Source organism: Aristolochia californica, unplaced genomic scaffold, assembly GCF_029961685.1.
Source record: "Aristolochia californica isolate CCGP_79_NKW_82.1479 unplaced genomic scaffold, dmAriCali1.0.hap1 SCAF_7, whole genome shotgun sequence".
In the NCBI taxonomy this organism is placed as follows: domain Eukaryota; kingdom Viridiplantae; phylum Streptophyta; class Magnoliopsida; order Piperales; family Aristolochiaceae; genus Aristolochia; species Aristolochia californica.
Genome location: NW_027182268.1, coordinates 36502301 through 36527923, shown reverse-complemented (window position 1 = coordinate 36527923; position 25623 = coordinate 36502301). Strand labels below are relative to the sequence as shown.

The window sequence follows — 25623 nt, the reverse complement described above, 5'->3', positions numbered from 1 at the left end:
TTTATGTAGTATTAATAACATATTTTCACAATAATATAGATTTTTTTTTTAAATTGAGTTGACCCGGATTAACTCAGCTGAACTTGGGTGGGTCTGGTCCAAGACTCGGGCAGAACCAGTGGTTTAATTTTTCCTAACTTAGGAAAAATTAAATTGGCGTCTTCTTCCTCATGGCATTGCGACGAAGGCGGCCCTGGGGGGGACGCTGCAAGGGCTGCGACGGAGACGATATTGGGCATTAGGAGGCCGGAAGGTACAACATCGTGTTGCGACGGAGATGTCGGGACAGACCGAGAGGGAGAAGCGAGTAGGAGAGAGAAAAAAAAATTCGGCCTCCAGCGACTACACGTCCTGCTCGCTTCATCTAGATGATTCGTAAAATACTACGGAATCTAAAATCCAAAAATTAAACTGTGGGTATTATCTATAGATTCATCAACATGAACCGGGCATTGGTGCACCACTAACTACGTCAGGGGATGAACTGAATAATATGGTTAAACTTCATCTCCTAATTCAAGTTGACTAACCCGCCTTTGTGTAAGAAACCGATGTGGATGTAACGATCATCGACAGTAGGCTCAAAGGAGCAATGATCCAATGTTACCAAGTGTATATATAAAAAATTTAATTACAGTAAATGTCATTTCACAAATCTGTTGACATAGGACGGATGTCTTAAGAAATTTGAAGATGGATATTGGTTAGGATGAAATAGTGTTGACATTGAAATGTAGTAGAAGTGACTCAGAATCTTCTTCCCCCACTGCGTTTTGCAAACACGAACCTAGTTCGTAATTGGTTGGGGAAAAAACAAAATCCAGAAAAAAAGACTAATTAATCGATAAAAAAATGGAGTCATATAGCGCTTGAGAAAGGCAAAAGTCTTGTCGGCCGGTGCTTGCTTCCCTCACCAGTCATCAACTCCTTACAAAATGAGAAGCCTGCTAACGAGACAAATTGGCGAAAATAGCAGTGGCTTGGTTTTCCAACTCCTTTCTGTAAAACTAAACAAATAACTGCTTTTGCATCATATAAACTGACTTAATTTCCTATGAATTGGATCAAAATCTTCAAATTTCCTTGTTTTACTTCGCATTTACTTATTATCCACTATAGGATGGAGCTTCAGTTAATTACGTCCCTCATGTTGTGCATGGAGTACAGTGTACGTGGAAGAAGACAACTGATTGACCGGGCCGCCTTCGTGTTGAATCCATTATTGATGGCGGCGGAGATAAGAATGACATCGCCGAACACTTGCGCTCTCGCCAGTAAGAAGTTTTCATGTTCGGATGTTGGAAAGAAAAATTCTTGATTGGAGGCTGCGGGCTTCGCGACCAAATCATCATCCGGTTAGCGCTCACTGCTCGGTCACAGTCTAGAAAATCAAGACTCTTTCAGCTCTGCAAGAATTAAAATATCCTTTCATGCTGTGACAATGTTCAATTTTTCCAGATGAAACAGGGCCGGAGCTCGATTCTCTGAGATCTGAAACATACTTGTTCCGTATAGCAACAAAAAACACAGTCTGGATCTCATTGAATGCTGTGATCATTTTGTCAAACGTCTCTTCTTTTGCTCATACTTTTCTATACGTGATTACGCGCTCTTTCAATTTTGAAGTCTTCTTCCCCGCGAGCTTCGTTCACTGATCACGCTATATAAAGGGCTCCCTAGTCACAATCTTTCCCAAGTCGAGAACCCAAGAAGAGCAGAGAAGTAGTTACTATCCAGTGGGTTTTCGTTTTCGATTATCAACCATGGTCACTATTTCTGGTTCGAACATCACTTTAGGATTAGTTATCATATTGCTACTCACCATCCTCTCTCCGGCCTCCGCTCAGCTCTCAGTGTCTTTCTACGGTAGTACGTGTCCCTCAGTCTTCGACAGTGTGAAGGCCGCCGTTCAGTCAGCCATCAACCGCGAGGCTCGCATGGGTGCGTCCATCATTCGTCTCTTCTTCCATGATTGCTTCGTCAACGTAAGTAATCTTATGGGTTGTTGTCATGCTGTATCTTCACTATTCGATCTAAACCAACTGTATAATATAGCGTCTGTGTTCATTGTGTTTTCTGCAGGGTTGTGATGGAAGTGTCCTGTTAGATGACGCGGGTTCGTTTGTTGGAGAGCAGACTGCCTTCGCTAACAGAGGCATTCGTGGATTTGATGCGATCGATAGCATCAAAACCCAAGTCGACCGAGGATGCGGGCGAAGTGTGGTGTCTTGTGCAGATATTCTAGCCATTGCAGCGCGTGATTCTGTCGTTGAAGTAAGTAAACGTAAATATAACTTCGTAAGAAGCATTCACCCCAGAAAGTCTGGTTCCTCATGCTGATAATTAATATCTAAATTATCATTGACGGCAGCTCGGAGGACAATCTTATTCGGTGCCATTAGGGAGGAGGGATGCGAGGACCGCAAGCAGAGATGCAGCGAACAGCGACCTCCCCGGACGAGACGATGACCTCGACGTGATCATCCCGAAGTTCAGTAGAAAGGGATTCAGTGCAAGGGAGATGGTCGCCTTGTCGGGCGCCCACACAGTGGGTCAAGCTAGGTGTCTCAATTTCCGGAACCGGATTTACAACGAAACCAACATCGACCCTGCCTTTGCAACTTCTCTACAGGCGAATTGTCCTCGTGCCGTAGGAAATGGCGACGATAACCTGGCTCCCTTGGATCCTCAGAGCCCTAACCGTTTCGGGAACAACTATTTTCAGGCTTTGACCAATAGAAGAGGTCTGCTTCACTCTGATCAGGTGTTGTTCAATGGCGGGTCTACTGACTCCATCGTCACCTTGTACAGCAACAACGCCAATGATTTCTCCACGGATTTTGCGAACGCCATGGTGAAGATGGGGAATTTGAACCCACTGACGGGCAGCCAAGGAGAGATTCGTGCCAATTGTCGTAGGCTTAACTGATTTTTTGCTTCTCTATAACGACGATTCTTACGAAGACTTCCTATAACTCTCTCTCTCTCTCTCTCTCTCTCTCTATGAATTAAGCAATAAAAGATCGACAATCTGGCTGAGGAATTTCATTAATCCCTTTAAGAATGGAAAGCAAAATACAATAATCAGATTTCAAACAAATGCTCCACCCTACGTGATATCCACTCCAACCATTTCTTCCTTTAAAAAATGAATATATACATATTATATGGCTCCATGGATCATCTTTATACCTTAATAGCAGCTTGTTCACCGATGAGATTAGTATTGGTCGAAGTGGTGTCAAGAAGCGTTTCAAGTGATTTGGCTTTTCGGCTACTGGCTCTACCTGCTTCTTTAAGTAACTCTGCCAACCTCCTCTTCTCATCGTCTACCTCCGGGTTCGCTGTTCCCAGCTTCTCCTCCCTTATCCCAACCACATATTCCAATATCTCAATCGCATCATCCAATCTGTATCAAAAGTTGCACGCATCAAACAACAACTATATCAAAGAAAATGATCTTTGGAAGTTGCATATTGTCCTCTTAACAGGTCCATGCATCTAACAAAGCCCTGTGTGCATTCTCAACCATTCTTTTTCTAGGCATTAGTTCAGTGAAGACCCATCATTTTTTACTTCACTTTCCTCGTATAAAAGTTACACTCGTTTCTAGAAATAGAATAAAAAAAGTGATTCTTTAGAACATAAGCGGCAAAAAAAGAGGTCAGATGAAAACATGCATGCAACAAGAAAACCTAAAGCACAAATGAGAAACTAAATAATTAGTTTACCTTCCCATTGCATCATAAGTACCAGCTAGATTGCTATAAATTCCTAGTGTCTCTGGGTGATACGGTCCATATTCTTGTTCCAAAATGCTCCTGGCTTCTTCGAAAAGATCTGCAGCCTCATTTATTGAATATCTCTGTACACATACTAACCCCATTTGGTTAAGGGCAATGCCAAAGAAAGCAGATTTCTTCTTTCCACTAGTGCGAAGCTTTTCAATAGCATTCTTAAAGGACAAATAGGAATCTGAATACTTCCCGATCATGTAATACACTACTCCCATCTGCGCTTCAATCCCAGCAATTGTGCTTTGCTGGCCTGGGGCATTGTTGTATATTTTTAAAGCCTTTTCAAGCAACTTGAGTGCCTGTTCAGGCTCATTCATAGACTCATAGATGGCAGAAACATCAGTTAGACCACTTCCAATCTCCTCACCAGGGATCCCAGGGGAAGGCTTACTGTAAATGCAGAGAGCATTCTCACAGTAAGATTTTGACTCCCTTATTTTACCGGTCTTGTTATATAAATCTGCTAAACGGACAAAGATTGAAGCCACAGTCGGATGGTTTTCTCCTTTGGTGGACTTGAAAGCAGTAAGGGCTTTCTGATAGGCAAACTCAGCCTCATCGTATCGAGCCAAAGCTAGATAGGTGTCCCCAATGCTACAGTCCACTGAAGCCACCTCTGCTTCCTTGCCATGGGAGACCATGGCCATGCTGGTAAGAACAAGATGCTCAAGAGCAGCCTCATGATCTCCTTTTGTATCACAGATCAGACCCATTAGCCTCCTATCTGCAGCCTCTTCAAGAGAGGCAGGTGTACCATTATCTTTATGGATATCAAGAGCCGTCTGGCACAAATTCTGGGCCTCATCAAACCGAAGTGCTTGGACGTGGGCCTCAGCTACATAACGGCAAGTCTCCCCCACCCTTGGATCCTTTTCTCCCAATACTTGCTTCTGGATTTCCAGGCCCATCTTGTAACACTGTATGGAATTTTCAAGTTGGCCGATCATTGCATGAGTATCACCCAATTGCATATGGCCAGCAAATTTAGCAAGAGCATGCTCCTGACCTTCTTGCAAGTTGGGAATTTCAATTGAGTGCTCAAGATAGGGGATAGCCTGACTGTACTGTCCCAAGCTGCAGTATATTGCTGCTACCACATGCAAACACAATACCAGCTCTAAGCTTGGTTTCCCATCAGCACATATTTCAAAAGATTTTGCTGCTCGAAGAGCAAAATTCAGAGCCTTCTGGGGATTATCTCCCGAGGAGATCAAATCTCTTGCATGCTTGAGTAGGAAAGGTCCAAGTTCAGGGTTGTCGAGTGCTACTTCAGCTGGATCTACAGTTCCATTGTGTAATTTTGATGCTCCTAAGGTAAAATTCTTTTCTTTTTTGTTGGAAGCAGCACTAAAACTCAATTTTCTTACGTTTTTTTCAGTCTTTACCTCTGTAGGAGGCTTTATATTGGACCCTTTACTCTTTATACCAGATTTTACTGACGGCTCAGCATCCAACTGCAGCTGAGATGGTTTTCTTGAGTGTCCAGAAGAAACTGACTTATGACCAGAAGAGTGGGTCTTCTCTGACGTTGCACTTGGAGAGCCATTTTCCTCTTTAGAAGTTGCATTCTTTTCAACGGGCTCCTCTTTCTCTGACTCCTCTTCCATTATCTCTAACACCCTCATATCTCCACCAACAAGATGGCATAACTCAGAATCAATCCTTGATTCATCACCCTCAGATCCAAAACTTGGCCTTGATGGGGACCCATCAGCAGAGCTTTGCATTTCACAGACGTTATCATACAACCGTTCAATTGAGGTATCCACACAAGCTTCTTCAGGAGGATTAATAGCCTCGCTTCGAGGGCTGTGAGGACTAAGAGTACTCTTTGTCAACTTATTTACAGAAGAATTTTCTTTGAGTGTGGGGCTCACTCCATTTACAGCCCCATCTTCATTTTTACTGTCCATGAAAATTCCAGGCATTTTACAGAGTAATTGCCAACAACTCTTCAACTGTCAATAAAATTTATAGAAGCATAATTTGCATGCCATTGCAAGGACAATAAAAAACACCTTCAGTCAGAGGATAATAGAAACAACATATTGAATTTTTAATAATGAACTATTTCAATGAAACCTCAGCAATGTGATAAAGATTGAGTACGCTAGTTTCTTTCTAGACAAGACCAATCGCCACTACAGCAACTCCAAGGTTTCATTGCAGATCACATCAACAACCAATGAGACAATCACTTGATTTACCTCCATTTTCAGATCTAGATTACACAATAATAACCTCCACAATGAGACAAGTTTGTCATTACTAATATATTTGACATCACAAGGAATTCAGAAAAAAAGTCACCAATTTAAAATGCATTAACATGCATACAAGAAAAAACCTTCACCAATTGAAAGAGCATTAACATCGCATAAAAGAGAAAAGCTTCATTATAATGACAATTCATCTCTTACCGACTAAACTGAGTGGGATCTCAACGAAAAGTATAACATGGGTACACAACAATGCAAGTTACCGCAGTCATAACCATAACTGTTGATGCAGCTTCAACCACAGAAAATTTACCTTTCTCAACAGGTGAATCAGATTTCAAAGACTTGAATAAATTATGGAGGTAGTGAAACTCCTACATCTCGCACAATATTTACTGACGGATTGGTAAAAGAACAGAAAGCATAAAGAAAACATTTCTCATCTCTTAAGATAATATCATGGTCTGAAAAATCCAATCTACTCATTATGCCACCCAATGCCACTTAGGAACCGCCAACAGAGAAACAGTTCCAATCCAGAGAATCAGGCAACAAGATAAAGCACGAAACTCGAGCAATTTTCCCAAATATAACCAGTCAGATCTTGTCAAAAACTGGACAGCCAATGCCGTTCTCAGACAGAGAATAAAAACTTCAAAACAACACCAATACACTTAGAAAACTAACCACGGTGCTTACAGTTTCTTAGCGAACTTATCCAACTGCTACAACAACCGGAAGATTACAACAAAAAAAAAAAAAAAAAAAGAACAAGAGAAAATGGTCGAAAGAACACAGCATCATATTGCTTGAAGAAGATTAATTCGATAATCCGAGTGCATACCTCAAAAGTAGATCTCCATTTTAGGGTTTTGGAAAATTTCTGGTTATCCACGGAGAGAGCAACGAGACAGAGAGAGAGAGGTGCTATATACGAGAAGCAGGAGAATGACAAAGGAGGCAAATAACTAAACCCCGAGGGCAAAACAATAATAATTCAAAGCTATTAAATAATGAATGGCGATGCAGAGGTGGAATGTCGAAGCGAGAGACGGCGACTTCTCCACCACCGCCTGCAACCGCCGCTCGCACGCATTTGTCTTCAGCAAAAGAAATGCCGGATCTACCCTCGGTAGTTGCGAATAAACGCGGTTGCCCGAAGCTTATTCCAGTCAGACACTGCCAACTGTCTTCCGTCCCTGATCCAGTAATCCAGCCGATGTACGCGCCGCCCGATCTAAAAAATCAACGAACGCAGAAAGCTCCGACATCGGACCGACAATGATGGAAAGTTCAGTTTCCGGCAGAAAGTCACAGGAGCTGTGCTTGTATTTTCTAAAAGGACAGATATAACCTTCTGATGATTTGGATAAGACCTGGGACATGAATACGAACATTACCAACCTCCATTTGGCAGACAAGCGCGGAAGAGAAAAGCTCTCACCACCATAAAAACAAACATTTTAACCTTTTTTCCCGCTTCAGTAATAAACAGTGACATGATTATCCTGCGGCTTTCCCTCCCTTCACATGGGAAGGGAAATAATATTAATTTTATCATAAGAAACGACAAAATTCTGAGAATCCATTTATAACCTAGGATTCCAATCTGCTATCGAGAAAGTTTCGGCAATAAGAAAGCTGAAGCAGATCGTCCATTCGAAGCATGACAGGGAAAAGGAAAGGCGACCTTAGAGAGGAGAGGGACGGAGGAGAAAATGCTCAAATTGCTCATACCAGCCGACAGAGAATTGACAGCCAAACGCATTGTGCGAGAGGAGATGCCTTTCATTCCCTCTTTTCTGAATCCAGAAGTCACAACTCTAAACTTCTCATCGTCGGGCGGGTCTGGTGGATGCCCGAAAGTATCCACAAGAACCAGTTCTCCTTTTCTGGACATCTCCGCTAAAAACTCCCTGTGTTATCGCCTCGGTGGCAGGAAAGGTAATCGCCGGGATTCAAGAGATACAAATCAAACACAAACGAAATGAGAGAAATTACAATAATTTTTTTATTAATAATTTAAGGTAGATTTAATTTTATTTAATTAATTTAATATATAAAAATAAAATAATTTAACGAAAATTTCTTTTATAATATCCAAATACTTAATCAAATTGATAATTTTTAATATCTAAATTCTCACTCTTAAAATATTAATTAAATATAATATTAAAAATCATAAATTTATGTAAATAAAAAGAGTATTTTATTATATAAAATTACTTTTATATATTTAATTTTATAAGATAGTTTTATTTAACTAAACAAAAATATATTTTAACTTGTTTTAAATTAATACACAATTAAATTAAATTAAGATTAATTAAATAAATAAATATAAAAATAAAATGATAAAATAAATTATGCGTTACTTTTATAATATCCAAATTTTAATCAAATTATTAATTTTAAAATTTCTAAATTCTCACTCTTAAAATAGTCATTAAATATAATATTAAAAATAAGGAATTTATATATAAAGGGTGTTTTATTATATAATAATACTTTAATATATTTAAATTTTATTTTAGATATTTTTAATAAGCTAAAATAAAATTTAACTTGTATAAAAGTAATAAATAAAATTTAAATAATTATTTAATTAAATATAAAAAATAATTAAACAAATACTTGATACTTAATCAAATTTTTACTTTTGTAATATCTAAATTCTTACTCTTAAATTAAAAATAAAATAAAATATTAAAATCATGAATTTATATAAATAAAAAAGAGGATATTATATTATATAAAAATACTCTGATTGATTTAGTCTTTATAAAATAATTTTATTTAACTATTCTTTTAATAAATTAAGATAAAATTTAACTTATTTAAATTAATAAATAATTAAAATTAAATTAATTTTTTAATGTGATTAAATGTATTAAATAAAACAAAATACTTAATTTTATAATATCCAAATGCAAGAGTGAGAATGTACAATGAGCAGAAAGAGAGTGATTGGACGAGTGACTGTGAATTCACTAACTTTAAGGAGAATCAATAAAAAACGTCCTCTTATATTCCACTACAAAGCCACATTATCCTCGTCCACAAATTCATACACTTTAGTCCTTTTCGTTAATAATGAATCAATAAAAAACGTCCTCTTAAATATGCTAATGACAGAAACTAGCACAAACAGGAACAGGCAACCAAAAATTCTCTGTGAGAAAAGAAGTTTATTACAATAAACATCACCAGAAAATGACAATCACTATAAGATGATGGATGATATGAGATAACAACCAACCCAAAATATTTCCTACCTTCTTTTGGATTGACAATTCCACAATCAGGAGCAAAAAGCTCCGAATCGTCCAGACAGCTTTTACTCATTCGGTGGTTTGAACCAATCCAGTAAGAAAGTCATCTAGAATTCTTTCTAGTTTTTCTTTTTATCTCATTTGGGAAGGTGAACAGAGCAGACCTGAGGCATCTGCTCCAACTACAGCAAGATCACAAACCGAGCAGATTTGTCCTTCAATTGATGGCACAAACCTAGACCCACAATAAGGGCATGCCACGTCCTTCTGCCCCCTGTATATTGGTACAAAAGTAGACCCACAAACTACAAACGGGTTTCTGAAGTCATAATTCAGCTGATTAGCATCCTTCATATTTCTCTCTGTACAAGCCTGCAGGACTTGTCGAGCCCGCTTAACCTGGGCTTCATTAGTCGGGTCTGTCTCCAAAAGCCTACGTGCAAAACTGGCTGCGGTGTTGTAGTTCCCACCCTTAAAGCAAACGCTCATGGCACTGACAAGCACAAGCCTCAGATGAATCCTCTGGAGGTTGCAGTGAGTGAAGTAAGCTGCCAACTCCTGCTGACGGATCGGGTCATCTTTAAGTTCCTTTCTTTTAAGCTCCATTTTTAAGCCCAAAACATATTCTTTCGCAATTGTGATCAACTCCTTAACTTCATCCACTTCTCTCCTTGACTCAACAACAACTACAGGAATGTGGTGCAAAACGGTAAGGAAAAGCTTCAGAGCTTCACCAAACTTACCCTCTGTGGTGAGCTTGTAGGCACCTCTGAGCTTGTCATCTAACTGTGAAAAATTGTAAACAAGTGCAGGTGGGTTCCGCACATTAGGACTCGAATTTTCAGTCCATCCTTTCTCAATAGCCAAGGGGATCACGGGTGCGGAAGTGAAAGCACGCAGATATGTATGACTCCCAGTGTGAAGATCCAAGAAGACAGACTTCAATGGAGCAAAGTTCTTTATGCCCAGTTGACGACTCAATAAACGCATTGCAGTATCAAAATTGCCTGCTGCTGCATGTTCACTGGCAAGAGATGACTTCTGAACCCAGATCTGGCTAACAGGCATACCTTGGGTGGGGGCAATAAAAACCGTGGACCGGGATACAAGAGCGGTTTTGGGGGTATCAACTTCAGGTGGTAGCTCAAGATCTTCAAGATCCCATCCCCCTTCTTCATCACCTTCTTCATCGATCTCCCCATCGTCAACTACCATACTAGCATCTCCATTTTGCAGGCCATCCACACCAACAAGGTCCAGGTCATCACCCCAGTCAGGCACTGCACCCTCTTCGTCTTCCTCAGGTGCAGACCTGCCAACATTGTCAAGACCACCTTCAAACATACCTCTCATAACCCTTAATAAGGGCCAATCTCCACCACACAGAATAGGTGGAGGTGGCACAAGAAGTGAAGGAACCTTTCCTTCAGGAAGAGATGGAACATTGTCCCCCAATTCAGTTGCAATTCTTTCAGCATCCTCACTCAGCCCATGGACAGCAGCAGTAACATAAGCGAGTGGCAAGTGACCCACATTCTCCAAAATCTTCACCCTCTCACGAACATCACCAAGATATAGGGCATTATGGAACTGACCCATCACATCATTCTTAATCTCAGCTATTTTCAGCATTTTGGAGAGCTTCTCTATGTTACCTGTGACAAGGTAAAGAAATGAAAGCCTGTCAAAATTCTTTGTCCTCTGGTAAGCATATTCAACAATGCTAGCATTACCCTGCCGAAGGGCCTCAACACCCAACCTGTACCAGTGATCTTTCTCATCAATTTCCTTTGCTGAGGCTACAGCTATTTGAATATTACCACTTTCTAGTGCTAAGTTGAAGCGAGTTCTCTCATCTCTAACAAAATGAAGGGCCACTTCTGGAAAACCTTTTTGCTGAAGATAGGCAATCATAGCCTGGCCACAGAGCTGGGAGTTTCTAATCATATTCATAACACGGTCATGTCTCTTCTTCATCAAAGCAAGCTTGAAGACATATTCTGTTGCATCAATTACTATCACACGGTTCCGTCCATCGCGATCCAAACAATAAATAGTGTTTCCTGAAACCTTTGTAATGTAAATTGGAACATCAAGAGTCCTGATTATTCCACTGTCACCATTTGGAAGGTAATACTTGATGTGGTTTAATGTGGTATAAATGAATACACCATCATCAGCCCATGCACCACTCTTTACCCGAATAGTCTCGTGCAGAGTACAACGATGGACAAGCCTCTTACTTGCAATTATGATGGCATGTTTGCTTAATAAGGCTACACATTCCATGTCATTGGACCAAACAACATACTTGACAAATGGTGTCTGAAGATCTCCAAGAATAGTTCTCTGCTGAAGATCAAAGATGATCACCCTGTCCTCAGCCCTACAAAGCAAATTGCCAGTGCCAGCATAGAAAATAGCATCTGCTGCAAAAGGAAGAGTGCTTTTCTTGACAATTTCATTCTTTATATTCTTCACCAACACTTGGTTGCTACTCTTGTCAAGCACTGCAAACCTGTTGCGTGCCACAAAAACTGCAGAACCCCCAAGTCCTCTCTTAGCCTCTTGCATATTATCTCCTCTGCCTGCACTATCTCGTGGTACAATATATAGTTCATAGGATCCACCATCCACATCTGAACAGATCAAAACAGCATTCTCAGTGGGGCTGTAAGATAGTGTTCTCGGCCCCTGGTTCAAGCTGGTCGACCCAGGTCGTCTTATTGGGATAACTTGGTTGTCTTTTTGAGATGAGAACTCAAAAAATCGAAGAAATCGATCTTTGACATAGTATAATGAATCTCCACTGACAGAAAATGCAGGCCTTTCTCTTTCCAACTTGAAGACAATCATCCCACTATCATGACCAGCAGCCAGAAGATTCATCTCAGGATGGGCAGCGAGAATCCAGAACCTATCATGCTCCCTCCGAAATGTCTGAACACCTGTTCGTTTTGTGACATCCCACACACGGATGCTTTTATCCTCTGAGTTGGATACAATAATGTCCTGTCTTGCATGGAACATTACACAAGAAACATTATTCATGTGTCCTCTCAATGTATCCACTTCCCAAGCCTTTGTATCTGAAAACAAAAGGAAAGTAATAAGCACCTCTGCAAGATATCATCTTCCATCTACCTCAACCAGAAGTGTTACTAGGAAAAAAAGTACTAAAAGTAAATACATAAATCTTGGTGCATCCAAAGAATTTTGATTTTCCTAGATGCTGTTTCTTTTAAAAAAAATAGGAACATGATTTTTCAGATTTTACAACAATTATTCTTTGCAATAGAATTAAAAATAACCATATATGATTAAAATGAAATAAGATAATATTTTGAAACCCAGCCGTTAACACTATGTGTTGCTTTTGTGGTCCTTTCTGAACCTCTTTATTTTAGTGAACAGAAAAAAAAGAAAAAAAAAAAGAGAGAGCGAAATGTTACAGTTGCTTAATCGTAGCTTTTGTTGGTATATAACTAAAACCAAATGAATAACCATACCATTTTTATCCAAAAAAAAAAAAAATCTAAATACTCTTGGGTGTGGTTTTAGAGAATGAAAAAAAAAAAAACAAGTACTACCATTCATTCGCCACAGCTTCACTTGACGATCATCTGCACCAGACACAATAAGAGGTAAATTAGGATGAAATGCAGCCCAGTTGACTCCACGATCATGACCTTCCAACACATATTTCACTACAGCATCGACTCCTCCAAATAAATCTGAATTCATCTGACTTAAACGCAGAATGTCATCTGCAGGAGATACAGTCTTCTTCCTAAGAGCTCCTATATCCCAAACTCGAACAGTCTGATCCAGTGAAGCAGATACAACAAGATCCTCCTTCGGATGAAAAGAAGCACACATGACATAGTGATTGTGACCAGTTAAAACGGATATGCAAGTGCGTGATTGCCAGTTCCATATTCTGATTGTTTGATCATCACTTGCACTAACAATCCAAGGGTACTCGTGATGAAATTGGACTGTACGAATGTAATCCAAGTGTCCAAGAAGTGTAAATAGACAACGGTGCATCTTATAATTCCAGACCTTGATCTTGTAATCATCTCCTGCAAAATCAAATATTAATAGCGGAAATAAAATTTCAACATACAAAATGTTCAGTCAGTTCCTAGCCTATAATGTTCATAAATTAGACCACTTATGTAAATTAGTGTTTAGTTTAACTTTATGCATATTCTGTCAGAATTTCTCCAGAAGTGTGCATGTCTCATAGAGTATTAAATGATTCATGTGTATTTTTTTAATTTGCATTCATAGAAGGATCATGTAGCAAAATCAGTGGAATGCAACTTTTCCAGTTCAGTTCCCATCTGTAACTATTCACAAAGCAGACCCTCTCCCGTCTGGGCGAACCAACATTACTTCCTCACACTTGCATAACAGTCTCAAATGGATTATGCAAAACGTATCCCTCAAGTACCATGAAACCGGATCAAACTGCAAGATCAATTTCATAGCTCATTCACAGAGAAACTTTCTCAACCATGATAAAAAGTAAATATCAGCTTCCAGTTACACAAAACGCAATAAAGTTGGTACTTTCTGATAAAAATGTATTAAAATAAGTATGAAATGAGCAATTTCAAGAGCCAAAAGTCGTAGGGACGTTTTAAGTTATACAAAGAGTGTAGAAGCATGAAATTTGAAGCGAATTAACAATGCCAAAATTTTGAATCTAGATCTTGCATATTGTCGTCCCAAATGAGCCATCCACTCCCCCCCTATCCCGAACAAGGCATTGCCCAAAGGGAGGAATCTAAACAGGGACTTCAAGTAGCCTTTAAAGTAATATAAAGTAAACGGTTATGCATTAAATTGAATATGAGTCAGAACCATCTCACGAAGTTATGCTGGCAACAAAAAGGGAATAGACACTGATCTAGATTCTACTAGAAGGACAGATGCAAAAGGAAACTATTGGACGTAAAGTTTGACATGGATAAGTAACATGTTTTTCTCGCTTCCAAACTACAAACACTTAAAAAAATAGCAGAAAAATCTGCAGAAACTATTTCACGCCTGACTAGACCTAAATTTTGACACAGATCAACAGTAAAAATACCTTCAAACGTAGTGATCAAAAGTTACCCCACCAGCATCAGAACATCAGAAAAATTCAGCAGAAAGAAATGGGAGTGCGATTCTTTACCGCCGGATACAAAGAGCGGCTGAGTTTTGTGAAAATGGACACCGCGAACAGGGCCATCGTGCTCATCGAATCGATCAATTAAGGTCCCCATCCGATAATCCCAGAGCTGGATCACGCCGCTGTGGAGACTGGCCAGGATCCATGGTCTCTTAGTGTGAAAACTCAGTCCTTTAACTCTATTACTCTTGGTCTCGAATTTCGTCAGCATCTTCACTGCCGCGGATCAAATCGCAGAATTTCCTAAAAGCCTAAAGAGATCACAGAAGGGGTAAGTGGTAGCATCAAAGGAACCATAGGAGGAGCAATCAACAGCTCAATTGAGTGATCACAAAATACCTTGAATCTCAGAACCTGGATCTGGGACCAGAATGATTGGATCCGCAAGTGAGAATCGCGCTCCGATGACAGAGAACTGGTTAGTATCAAAATTTTCGGCTTGGCACCGATCCCCGCCGTTGGAATGAGGGAATGAGAACAGCGGAAGAGGAGTAGAGGGAAGAACTTTGTCCCGGATCTGGTTTTGGAAAAGGAAGACGGAGGTTTTGTGCGTGTTGCAGATCTGGTTTGGGGCCTTACACGAAGCCGAGGCCCAGTGTGCAAAGGGTGCCTGAGAGACGTATACGAGGAGACGGGAGCAGACACAGAGACGCCTCTAGGCCCAATTCAGACCCCAATAGCTGATGGACTCCATTGCAATGAAGTGGCCCAGTTATTCTTCTTTAAATAATAAACAGGATCGCATTCTAATGTTTTTATTTTTGGGGTAACAAAAAAAGTGGGTTTTGGCTGGTGTGTCCAATGGGCTTTAGGATGGATTGGCAGCCGAGTATACGGATATTTTCGAAAAAAAATCTATGCTAACGAGTCGGTTCACGAGCTTAGAAAATCTCAAATTTGGTTATACTTAAGAGTCATATTTCAAGTTTGACCACGAGCCGAGCTAGTAAAAACTGAAATGAGTCGAGTTCAATCAGTTTGCAAGTTGTTTTGGCTTGGTGCCCACTCCTAGCCACCACCCTAAGGAAAGTAAAAAAATTAATTACAATGTTTATGTTTTCACTAGAAATAAAATATTTTTAATAAAAATAAAAGGGATTGAAGTAAGAGGTACTGATTTATTTTTTCCATAGTTGAAACTCATTTTCCTATATTATTTAAAAGATCTTAAAAACCAGATAAATCAAGAGGAAATTTTTACTATCTCCAAAAATAGTATAAATACTAAAAAATATGGGTCAAACAAAAAAATTTCCCCTAAGAAATTTTTATTATTATTTTTTATCGGTAGAAACATGCCCTTTTATGTTAATATCAAATTACTCCTTTTTTCCTCTTCCAAGTTAAATTTTATAAAATTTTCCACACACTCTTTAATAATGAAACAATTGAAAATTGGATTGACAATTGTGACACCCATGCCCTAATACTGTATTTTTTGTTGTTTGGTAGAAAACATTAGTGAAAGAAAATAAAATAAAAGAGAAAATCACTCTCTTAAGTAATAATTTTTCTCTTAATAAATGATAGAATTTAGGAGAGAAAAATATTTTTTAATAATCAAAATTTTAAAATATGACTATTTTTCTTTTATTTTCATTTTACATGTGTGTTCCAAACTGGTTAAGATGACTCTAGTTGCAAGAGATGAAGCACCAATATAAGTAGCCAAATGAGGTCTGACCGTTTGGATCTAGGAGTGAATTAGAAAACCCTTACAAGATGGCTTATCTTCCTCATCAAATACCACAAGAACAAATGCCAACCAAAACACTAATTTACCATAACGATTAAAGGACTAAAGGTTTGATTCAATACGAACAACAGATGAGGGTAGTTGCAACTCAGCCTTCTTATCTTCCTCATTATTGTTCCAATTCATGGACTTGTAGTAGCAACCATATAATATCATCTGGATAACACCCAGAACGATGCCAGAACCATTTGGAATCTACAAATCAATGGAGAGCAAAACTGAGTTTACTAAATCTCAACTCTTTTTTCCGCAATTTTGTAAGTTGAATACGTACCTCCAGAAAGAGATCAAACTCGATTAATCCATACAAAGTCCAACAAATGTCGTTTCAAAATCCGTCAGAGAGAGATAGAACGACATGTACTTCACACTCTTCGTCCTTATTACAGTTCTCTGTGAACAAAGAAAATTTTCAAAAGATTCATTCTGGAAAATAAACCGAATCATCGTCAATTAGAAAGAGTACTATAAAAGGATAGTCCCACATACATTAGTGAGTATAAGGATCCTGTATTTATTAGATGGAGAAAAGGTATCCTAAGTGGCTAGTCATTTTGGGATAGGACCTTCGACCCAAATTTAACATGGTATGAGAGCAAGGTTCTCATATGTGAGCATCCACCCAAAACTATCCACGTGCCACCACGTGAGGGGCCTCTACCCAAATTTAACATGGTATCAGAGCAAGCCTAAAAAAGGAAATTACGTTTTCTATAAATCGAGTCCAAAAATATGAGTTAATAAATAAGAAATCAATGGATGAGAATTAGGGGAGAGAAGGAAGAAGAAAGATTAGTACCAATAATGTCGATTATATTCCTAATAGCATGAGTGGTAACCATTTTAAACCTGTTGAAAGAAAAAGAAAAAACAGTGTAAAAGAGATAACATAACAAATCTGAGATGGAAGAAAGCAGTGGAGAGAGAGTGGAGAGATGGAAATTTACAAATCTGAGCGGAAGAAAGCAGAAGAAATCAGACTGAAAGAAAAAACTTTCTGAGAAGAGAAAGAAGGCAGTAACTTTCCTAAGTGGCTAGTCATTTTGTTAACATCTTTCGGTCTCTTTCTTTCTCCTACGTAAGTTTAATTCTCCATGATTCGTCAACCTTCATTTTATTCTAAACAAGTTACTAAATTATTTTGAGGAATTTTCAGGCCAACATTTTACAAAAATTGGAAGAAAAAGGACACTAAGCAGTTCAAAGTTGATCCTTACCTAGCCACGGTTTTAAGTTGTGCTCTTTGGATCTTCTACAGTCTCCCCATTATCAACACCAACAGCTTCCTCATCCTCACCACGAACGGGATAGGTTTTGTCATAGAAGCCATCTTTCTCATAATCTATTTCACTTATTGAAACAAGAAGCAGAGGGTAAAACTCAACCCATTACCTCTCCCTGATCATCGATTGAATCTTATAATTTGATACTATCATTACTGCTTGTTTTGTACAGTTGAAGATGATCTTGGTTTTGCTCATCGAATATGCGTTCATGGCACTCGTAATCAGCCTCGTGCTAAGCTTGGCTCATACTCACAAACTAAGAATACACATAGTTGGAATCTTATGTTTGATTTTCAATTGTGCGATGTACGCTTCACCTTTGACAATAATGGTACTTGTTAAGTTTGGGTCGAAGGCCCTATCCCAAAAAGACTAGCTACTTAGGATACCTTTTCCCCATTTAATAAATACAAGATCCTTATACTCACTAATGTATGTGAGACTATCCTTTTACACGCCCCCCCCCCCCCCCCCCCCCCCCTCAAGTGTAGGCACGTGGATAATGCCGATTATATTCCTAATAGCATGAGCGGACACCCTTTTAAATTTGTTGAAAGAAAAAGAAAAAAAAGTGTAAAAGAGATAACATAACAAATCTGAGATGGAAGAAAGCAGTGGAGAGATGGAAACTTACAAATTTGAGCGGAAGAATGCAGAAGAAATCAGACTGAAAGAAAAAACTATTTGAGAAGAGAAAGAAGGCAGCACGATTGGGATGAAGTTGAGATTACGCTTAAAAATCATGCAATTTGTGCTTTTATCTCCTGTGCCTCTTATCTTTCCCTCGACATTTTCATTTTTTTTATCTTCACTGATAACCATCGACATTGCAAGTTTATCATCAACCATGGTCAAAGTAAAAAAGGGATTATCTAACTGAGAATTTTTTTTTTCTGAATTATTAGATAAAGCAAAAGTTTAATCTAGGCGTAATTGGTTAAAATTCAGTTTTTAATCTACACGGAAATTCAATTACAAGTTTATCTTATCTTAATGTTTAGGTTTGATGAAGTACGAACTCAACTTTCTTATCTTCCTCATCATCGTCCCAATTTGTGGACCATTGACACTGCAATTTTATATCAACTGGATGGCACCCAAGACGATGCCAAAACCATTTGGGATCTAAATTCAGTTGAGAACAAAACTGGGTTTACTAAATCTCAACTCTTTTTTCCGCACTTGGGTAAGTTGATTATGTATCCCCAGCAAGAGATCGAACTCGATTAAACCATACAAAGTCCAGCAAATGCATTTAGACAATTGGTAAGAGAGAGAAAGAACAACATTTACTTTACACTCTTTCTCCTTATAACAGTTCTTTCCAAAAAAAAAAAAGATCAAATTACTTGAGAAAATTTTTCATAAGATTCATTCTTAGGTGAAGCATACATCCACAATTAAAAATTAAACATAAGATTCCAACCATGCGTATTCTTAGTTTGTGAGTATGAGCCAAGCTTAGTACAAGGCTGACTACTAGTGTCATGAACGTAGCTTCAATGAGCAAAACCAAGATCATCTTCAACTATACAAAGCAAGCATTAACGATAGCATCATTTGAGGAAAAAAGAGTAAGCATAAGATTCAATTGATGATGTGGAAGATCTAATGGGTTGAGCTTTGCCCTCTGCTTCTTGTTTCTATATGTGAAATAGACTATCAGGAAGATGGCGTCTCTGACAAAACCCATCCCATTGGAGGTTAGGACAAGGAAGTTGCTAGGTTGATGATGGGGAGAAGTTCGAAGATCCAAAGAGCCAACTTAAAACCGTGGCTAGGTGAGGATTAGCTTGAGTTGCTTTAAGTGTCCTTTTTCTTCCAAATTTTGCAAAATGTTAGCCTCCAATTCCCGAACTAATTCAGTAACTTCATTAGAATAAAAAAAGTAAATAATAATATGACTGAAAAATCATGAATAATATAACTTATGTAGAAGAGAGAAATAGACTAGAAGAAATGACATTTCCTATAAAGTGATAAGGGATTATGTTAAACACTTAGCCAATACTACCCAAAAGACTGACCTGTTAGGAGCGGAAGACATAGGTACTTAACCTAGGACCACAACATCACACCCACCGTCACGAGCTGACGACCACGGCTGCATCACATAGCGACGAGGTTCAGATCGGGATCCCATACTCCCTTAAGGTCCTGAATCCGGGCGATGGATCACCTGCGCCTGATGGGAATCAAACTCGTGACGTAGCCCCTTCTCTGATACCAAATGTTAACCACCTAGCCAATACTACCCAAAATACCGGATTGTTAGTAGCGGAAGACATAGGTACTTAACCCAGGACCACAACAGATTGTCTTCCCTTTGTATTTATTCTTATCCCTTCGGATTAGGAAATAAGATCTCCATGATTGTATTTATCTCTATTCAAAATTGTATAAATATCACTCTTAATCAATACAAAGGTGTGGTTCAGTTCAGCATCTCATATGCTTGCATCTGCCATCCTCCAAAAAACATTCCTCTTCCTTTGCCTCTCCACCTAACTACCTCTCTGCAGTGCCCTCTAACAATTCAAGTTGAACCGTCTTTCCACAGAACAGGATCGTCAGACCTAAGTTCAAGGAAATTAATTCATCCCCAAGGATACCTTCTTGCTTGAGCATGTGCCAAACAGATAAATCAAGAGGAAAATTTTACTATCTCCAAAAATAGTATAAATACTAAAAAATATGGGTCAAACATAAATTTTTCCCCTAAAATTTTTTTCTTATTTTTTTATCGGTAGAAACATGCCCTATTCTGTTAATACTGTATTTTTTGTTGTTTAGTATAAAACATTATTGAGTGAAAAGAAAATAAAAGATAAAATCACTCTCTTAATTAATAAATTTTCTCTTACAAAATGATAGAATTTGGGGGAAAAAATAAAAATTTAGTCATCAAAATTTGAAAATATTACTAATTTTCTTTTATTTTTGTTTTACTATCTCCATGTGTACCAAACTGGTTAAGATGACTCTAGTTGCAAGAGATAAAGCACCAATATAATTAGCCAAATGAGGTCGGAAAAGTTGATACATAATTCACATATATCAGTGTTACATCCATCATTATTCATATAAAATATACAATAACAAAAGATTAATACTCAATACCATGTATCAAATTGTTTGTGAGACGCAACAAAGTACAGGTTTCATTCTATGAGAATAAAAAATGTGATAGTTACCATACCGTTTGGATCTAGAAATGAATTAGAAAACGCTTACAAGATGACTTATATCTTCCTCATCAATTACCACAAGAACAAATGCAAACCAAAACACTAATTAACCAGAAACACTAAAGAAGACATAATCGACTAAAGGTTTGATTCAGTACGAACAGCAGATGCAGGTAGTTGCAACTCAGCCTTCTTATCTTCCTCATCATCGTCCCAATTCGTGGACTTGTAGTAGCAATCATACAATATCAACTGGACAGCACCCAGAACGACGCCAAAACCATTTGGAATTTACAAATCAATGGAGAACAAAACTGAGTCTACTAAATCTCAACTCTTTTTTCCGCAATTCTGTAAGTTGAATACGTACCACCAGAAAGAGATTAAACTCGATTAATCCATACGAAGTCCAACAAATGTCGTAAAAAAAATCCATCAGAGAGAGATAGAACGACATGTATTTCACACTCTTCATCTTTATTACAGTTCTCTACGAACAAAAGAAAATTTTTAGAAGATTCATTCTGGAAAATAAACCAAATGATCGTCAATTAGAAAGATTACCGTTATCGTCAAAGGTGAAGCATACATCGCACAATTGAAAATCAAACATAAGATTTCAACTATGCGTATTCTTAGTTTGTGAGTATGAGCCAAGCTTAGCACAAGGCCGATTACGAGCGCCATAAACGCCGCTTCGATGATAAAAACCAAGATCTTCTTCAACTGTACAAAGCAAGAAGTAACGATTGCATCAAATTATAAGATTCAATCGATGATCTGGGAGAGGTAATGGGTTGAGTTTTACCCTCTACTTCTTGTTTCCATAAGTGAAATAGATTAGGAGGAAGATGGCTTCTATGACAAAACCTATCCCGCTCGAAGTGAGGACGAGGAAGTTGTTGGTGTTGATAATGGGGAGATAGTAGAAGATCCAAAGAGCACAGTTTAAAATCGTGGCTAGGTAAGGATCAGCTTTAAACTGCTCAATGTCCTTTTTTTCCAAATTTTGTAAAATGTTGGCCAGAAAATTCCTCAAAATAATTCAGTAACTTGTTTAGAATAAAATTAAGGTTGACGAATCATGGAGAATAACTTACGTAGGAGAAAGAAAGAGACCGAAGGCAATGACGTTTCCTATAAATCAAGTCCAAAAATATGAGTTAATAAAAACGAAATCAATAGATGAGAAATAGGGGAGAAGAAGAAGAAAGATTAATACCGATAATGTCGATTATATTCCTAATAGCATGAGCGATCACCATTTTAAACCTATTGAAGTAAAAAGAAAACAACAAAGTGAAGAAAAAGTCTAACCAAAAGTTGCAGGACAGGAGAAAGAGATACTCAAGAGGATGGCTTCGAAAATCTAAGCGGAAGGAAGCAGAAGAAGGAGAAATTGTCTGAGAAGAGACAGAACGCAGCTTTCAATAAATACCATTGGGATGAAGCTGGGATTACACTACTATGCAAATTGTGCTTCCTCTTTCCCTCAACATTTTGTTTTCACCGATAACCATAGACACTACACGAAAATTCAATTACAAGTTTATCTTATCTTAATGTTTATGTTAAAATTTAAAGTCATGTAAATCTAATACTAATATTTTCTATTTCAGTTGGACCTGGTAAGATTTCACATCACGTTTCACCCATACATAGTCCAGCAAATGCGTTCACACAATTAATCAAAGAGAGAAAGAATGACATTTACTTCACACTCTTTCTCCTTATAACAGTTCTCTGCGAAAAAAAAGACCAGATTACTTGAGAAATTTTTCATAAGATTCATTCTAGAAAATTTGTGAAAGGCGAAGCATACATCGCATAGTTGAAAATTAAACATAAGATTCCAACCATGCGTATTCTTTGTTTGTGAGTATGAGCCAAACTTAGCACGAGGCTGACTACTAGTGCCGTTAACGTAGCTTCTGAGAATTTTCAATAAAACATTCACCACACTGACGGGGTGAGTAGATTTCATATTTATAATTGATACAAACTGTTACAGCCTAATTTGAGAGATTTACATTGATTTGATTTTTACAATACATGAAAGAATGAAGCTTGATTAGCTCCTATAATTGACGGTCTAGTGTCTCTGTAAGGAAGCCCTTAAACAGGGCAGGTAATCTCAATCAGCTGAGATTATGGCACAAAATCTTCAATGTTGTGATTCAGGCACAGGATTTGGCACAGGATCTTTAACAGCCTCCAACAAGCTAAGCGTCGGATTAGGACAGACGTGTAGCTTGAATCGAAAAAATTGAAAGAGAGTCTGAGATACACTTTTTGTGAAGATATTGGCAACCTGTAAGTGAGAGGGCACATACTGAGTGTGAAGTTTTCCAACAACCACAAGTTCACGAAGAAAGTGGATGTCTAACTCAACATGCTTGGCCCGCTTGTGAACAACCAGATTGGAACTCAAAAAGATGACACTTTTATTGTCACATAACAGAAGAGGCTACTGGGGAAGAGAAACTTTGAGATCACGAAGAAGATGCGTGAGCCAAATAAGTTCAGCGACAGTGAGGGCAAGAGCATGATATTCAGATTCACAGCTGGAACAACAAACAGTAGGTTGTTTTTTGGCACTCTAGGAAATTAAGTTGTCTCCAATGTAAATAGAGTAACCAGAGGTAGAACGACGAGTGTCAGGACAACCGGCCCAGTCAGCATCAGAATTAACAACTAAAGCCCTAGGAGTAGCAGATGGACAGAAGGAGAGGCTAAAATGGAGAGTACCCTTGACATACCGAAGAATGCTCTTGACATCAAGAAAGTGGTCAACAGTGGGCAACTGTAGAAACTAACTGACGGAGTTGATAGCATGCGCAATAGCGGAGCGCGTGATGGTCAGATACTGAAGAGCACCAACAAGAGAGCAGTAAAGTGTAGGGTCCGAAAAAGGCTAACCATTAGACGATAGATGCTGAGAAACAACCAGAGGAGTGTGAATAGGCTTGGTGTCAAGTAATTGAGCCCGAACAAGAATGTCACGCGCATATTTCTACTGGCTGAGAAATAAACCATCAGTGGTGGTGTAGCTTCAAGACCAAGGAAGTAACCGAGAGACCCCAAATCCTTAGTAGCAAACTCAGAATGAAGCTTGCAAGTAAAGCTATTAAGAAGAGAGGAGTTGTTGCCCATAATAATAATATCATCAACATAGAGAAACAAATAAATGATGTCAAAGTGCCAGTGGAAGACAGAGTAAAGTGCTGGCACGACTGCAGTAGAAACCAAGCTGAATGACTAAGGAGCTGAATCGCTGAAACCAAGCACGGGGTGCTTGCTTGAGGCCATAGAGAGTTTTCTGAAGCTTGCAAACATGATGAGGGAAGTGAGGATCGATATAGCCCGGAGGTTGTTCCATATATACTTGTTCAGTAAGATCACCATTGAGGAAGACATTCTTGACTTCCAGTTGACAGATAGGCCATCGATGGGTAACAACAAGTGATAGCACAACACGAACAGTGGTAGCATTGATGACAGGGCTAAAAGTATCGGTGTAGTCAAGACCTGCAACTTGTGTGAAACCCTTGGCCACGAGACGGGCTTTGAGACATTCAATAGAACCATCAGGAAAATATTTAGTCTGAAATACCCATTTAGAACCCACAATATTGGTGTGAGCAGGTTGAGGGACCAAAATCCAGGTACGATTATGTTGTAGAGCTCGAACTTCTTCATCCATAGCAGCAAGCCTAGCAGGATTCTTGGCAGCAGATTTGAACCATTTAGGTTCAGTGGATGTCAGAAGTGAAAATAGATGAGCAGAAGATCCAAAGAAAGCAATATCGGTCGAGCGACGGGGTTTCAAAATACCAGCTTTGGCGCGTGTGACCATGGGATGGGATCCCAATGGAATAGCAGCAACAAGAGCAGTAGGAAGCGGAGCAGTGGAACCAAGGGGAGTAGGATCAACGGACAGCAGAGGCTGTCCTGTGGGAAAATTAGTGGCATGCAAAAACTCATTCATGGGATTAGTACAAATAGCACACGAACGAAAGTCGGATTGAGTAATATGCCGGGATTGGGAAGCCGGAAGAGATGGGGGCATGACAAAAGGAGAGGAACTGGGTTCAAGAAAATTGGAAATTTGGAGAGAGGATAGTGGTTGAGCTTGGGAAGAAGCTAAGGATGGGAAATAAGTTTCATCAAACTTAGCAAGTCAAGTGATGTATATCCTAGAGGTGATGGGATCAAGACAACGAAAACCTTTGTACGAGGAAATATATCCCAGAAAGAGACAAGGAAGACTACACGGAGATAATTTATTAGGCATATAATCACGTAAACATGGATAAACAAGACAACCAAAATGATGAAAATTTTCATAATTTGGAGAAAGACCATAAAAAATTTCAAAAGGGAAGTTAACCTCCGAAAAGTGGTGTGGGCAAGCGGTTGATGACGTAGGCGGCATTGCTAAAGGCGTCAACCCAGAAGCGAGGAGAAATGTGGGAATGGATAAGCAGAGCTAAACCAGTTTCAGTTACATGACGGTGTTTTCATTTGGCACGACCGTTTTGTGCAGGGATGTATGGACACAATAGTTGATGATGAATTCCAGAAGTACGGAGGTGGTGTTTAAAACAAGTACTCGTAAATTCGGCACCACCATCACTTTGAAATTTTTTATACGAATAGAATGTTGGTTTTCAACAAATTTTTGACATTGAAGAAAGGTATCATAGAAGTCAGATTTCAATTTTAATGGATAAAGCCAAGTTAAGCGAGAATGATCATCAATAAACAAAACATAGTAAACTGACCCCAAATTTGATGTTACGGGTGAAGGACCCCATATATCGCAATAAATTAAATTTAACACATGAGATGACCTTTTTTCATTGCGAAAATAAGGTAAATGATGACTTTTAGAAAGTTGACATGTATCACATAATTTCG

General features: G+C 38.7%; 3 protein-coding genes across 3 annotated transcripts; 1 reads left to right on the top strand and 2 right to left on the bottom strand.

Annotated features, from left to right (window-relative positions):
- The first annotated feature begins 1763 nt into the window (after nucleotides 1-1763).
- Nucleotides 1764-2929, top strand: LOC137937717 (peroxidase P7-like). The gene is made up of 3 exons (XM_068782843.1): nucleotides 1764-1985; nucleotides 2083-2274; nucleotides 2372-2929. The coding sequence occupies exons 1-3, from the start codon at nucleotides 1764-1766 to the stop codon at nucleotides 2927-2929; spliced, it is 972 nt and encodes a 323-aa protein (XP_068638944.1).
- A 188-nt stretch (nucleotides 2930-3117) lies between these two features.
- On the bottom strand, nucleotides 3118-7511 carry LOC137937709 (protein KINESIN LIGHT CHAIN-RELATED 3-like). Its single transcript, XM_068782832.1, has 3 exons — nucleotides 6861-7511; nucleotides 3732-5755; nucleotides 3118-3409 (listed from the first exon to the last, which is right to left on the bottom strand). Exons 2-3 carry the CDS (start codon nucleotides 5723-5725, stop codon nucleotides 3187-3189), a joined length of 2217 nt encoding a protein of 738 aa, XP_068638933.1. The 5' UTR covers nucleotides 5726-5755; nucleotides 6861-7511; the 3' UTR covers nucleotides 3118-3186.
- Nucleotides 7512-9026: 1515 nt separating this feature from the next.
- Nucleotides 9027-15012, bottom strand: LOC137937708 (coatomer subunit alpha-1-like). Its single transcript, XM_068782831.1, has 4 exons — nucleotides 14813-15012; nucleotides 14477-14724; nucleotides 12879-13373; nucleotides 9027-12377 (listed from the first exon to the last, which is right to left on the bottom strand). The coding sequence occupies exons 2-4, from the start codon at nucleotides 14682-14684 to the stop codon at nucleotides 9421-9423; spliced, it is 3660 nt and encodes a 1219-aa protein (XP_068638932.1). The 5' UTR covers nucleotides 14685-14724; nucleotides 14813-15012; the 3' UTR covers nucleotides 9027-9420.
- Between the last annotated feature and the right edge of the window lie 10611 nt (nucleotides 15013-25623).

Bases quoted from the DNA above. Each gene is read 5' to 3' on its own strand.
- LOC137937717 (XM_068782843.1), top strand. From the start codon at position 1,764: ATGGTCACTATTTCTGGTTCGAACATCACTTTAGGATTAGTTATCATA. The intron at 1,986-2,082 runs GTAAGTAATCTT...TGTTTTCTGCAG, and splicing joins TCCATGATTGCTTCGTCAAC to GGTTGTGATGGAAGTGTCCT. The intron at 2,275-2,371 runs GTAAGTAAACGT...CATTGACGGCAG, and splicing joins CGCGTGATTCTGTCGTTGAA to CTCGGAGGACAATCTTATTC.
- LOC137937709 (XM_068782832.1), bottom strand. From the start codon at position 5,725: ATGCCTGGAATTTTCATGGACAGTAAAAATGAAGATGGGGCTGTAAAT. The intron at 3,410-3,731 runs GTAAACTAATTA...CTTTTGATACAG, and splicing joins ACTTATGATGCAATGGGAAG to ATTGGATGATGCGATTGAGA.
- LOC137937708 (XM_068782831.1), bottom strand. From the start codon at position 14,684: ATGCTGACGAAATTCGAGACCAAGAGTAATAGAGTTAAAGGACTGAGT. The intron at 13,374-14,476 runs GTAAAGAATCGC...TTGATTTTGCAG, and splicing joins GCCGCTCTTTGTATCCGGCG to GAGATGATTACAAGATCAAG. The intron at 12,378-12,878 runs GTAGTACTTGTT...TTTTGTTTTCAG, and splicing joins GAAGCTGTGGCGAATGAATG to ATACAAAGGCTTGGGAAGTG.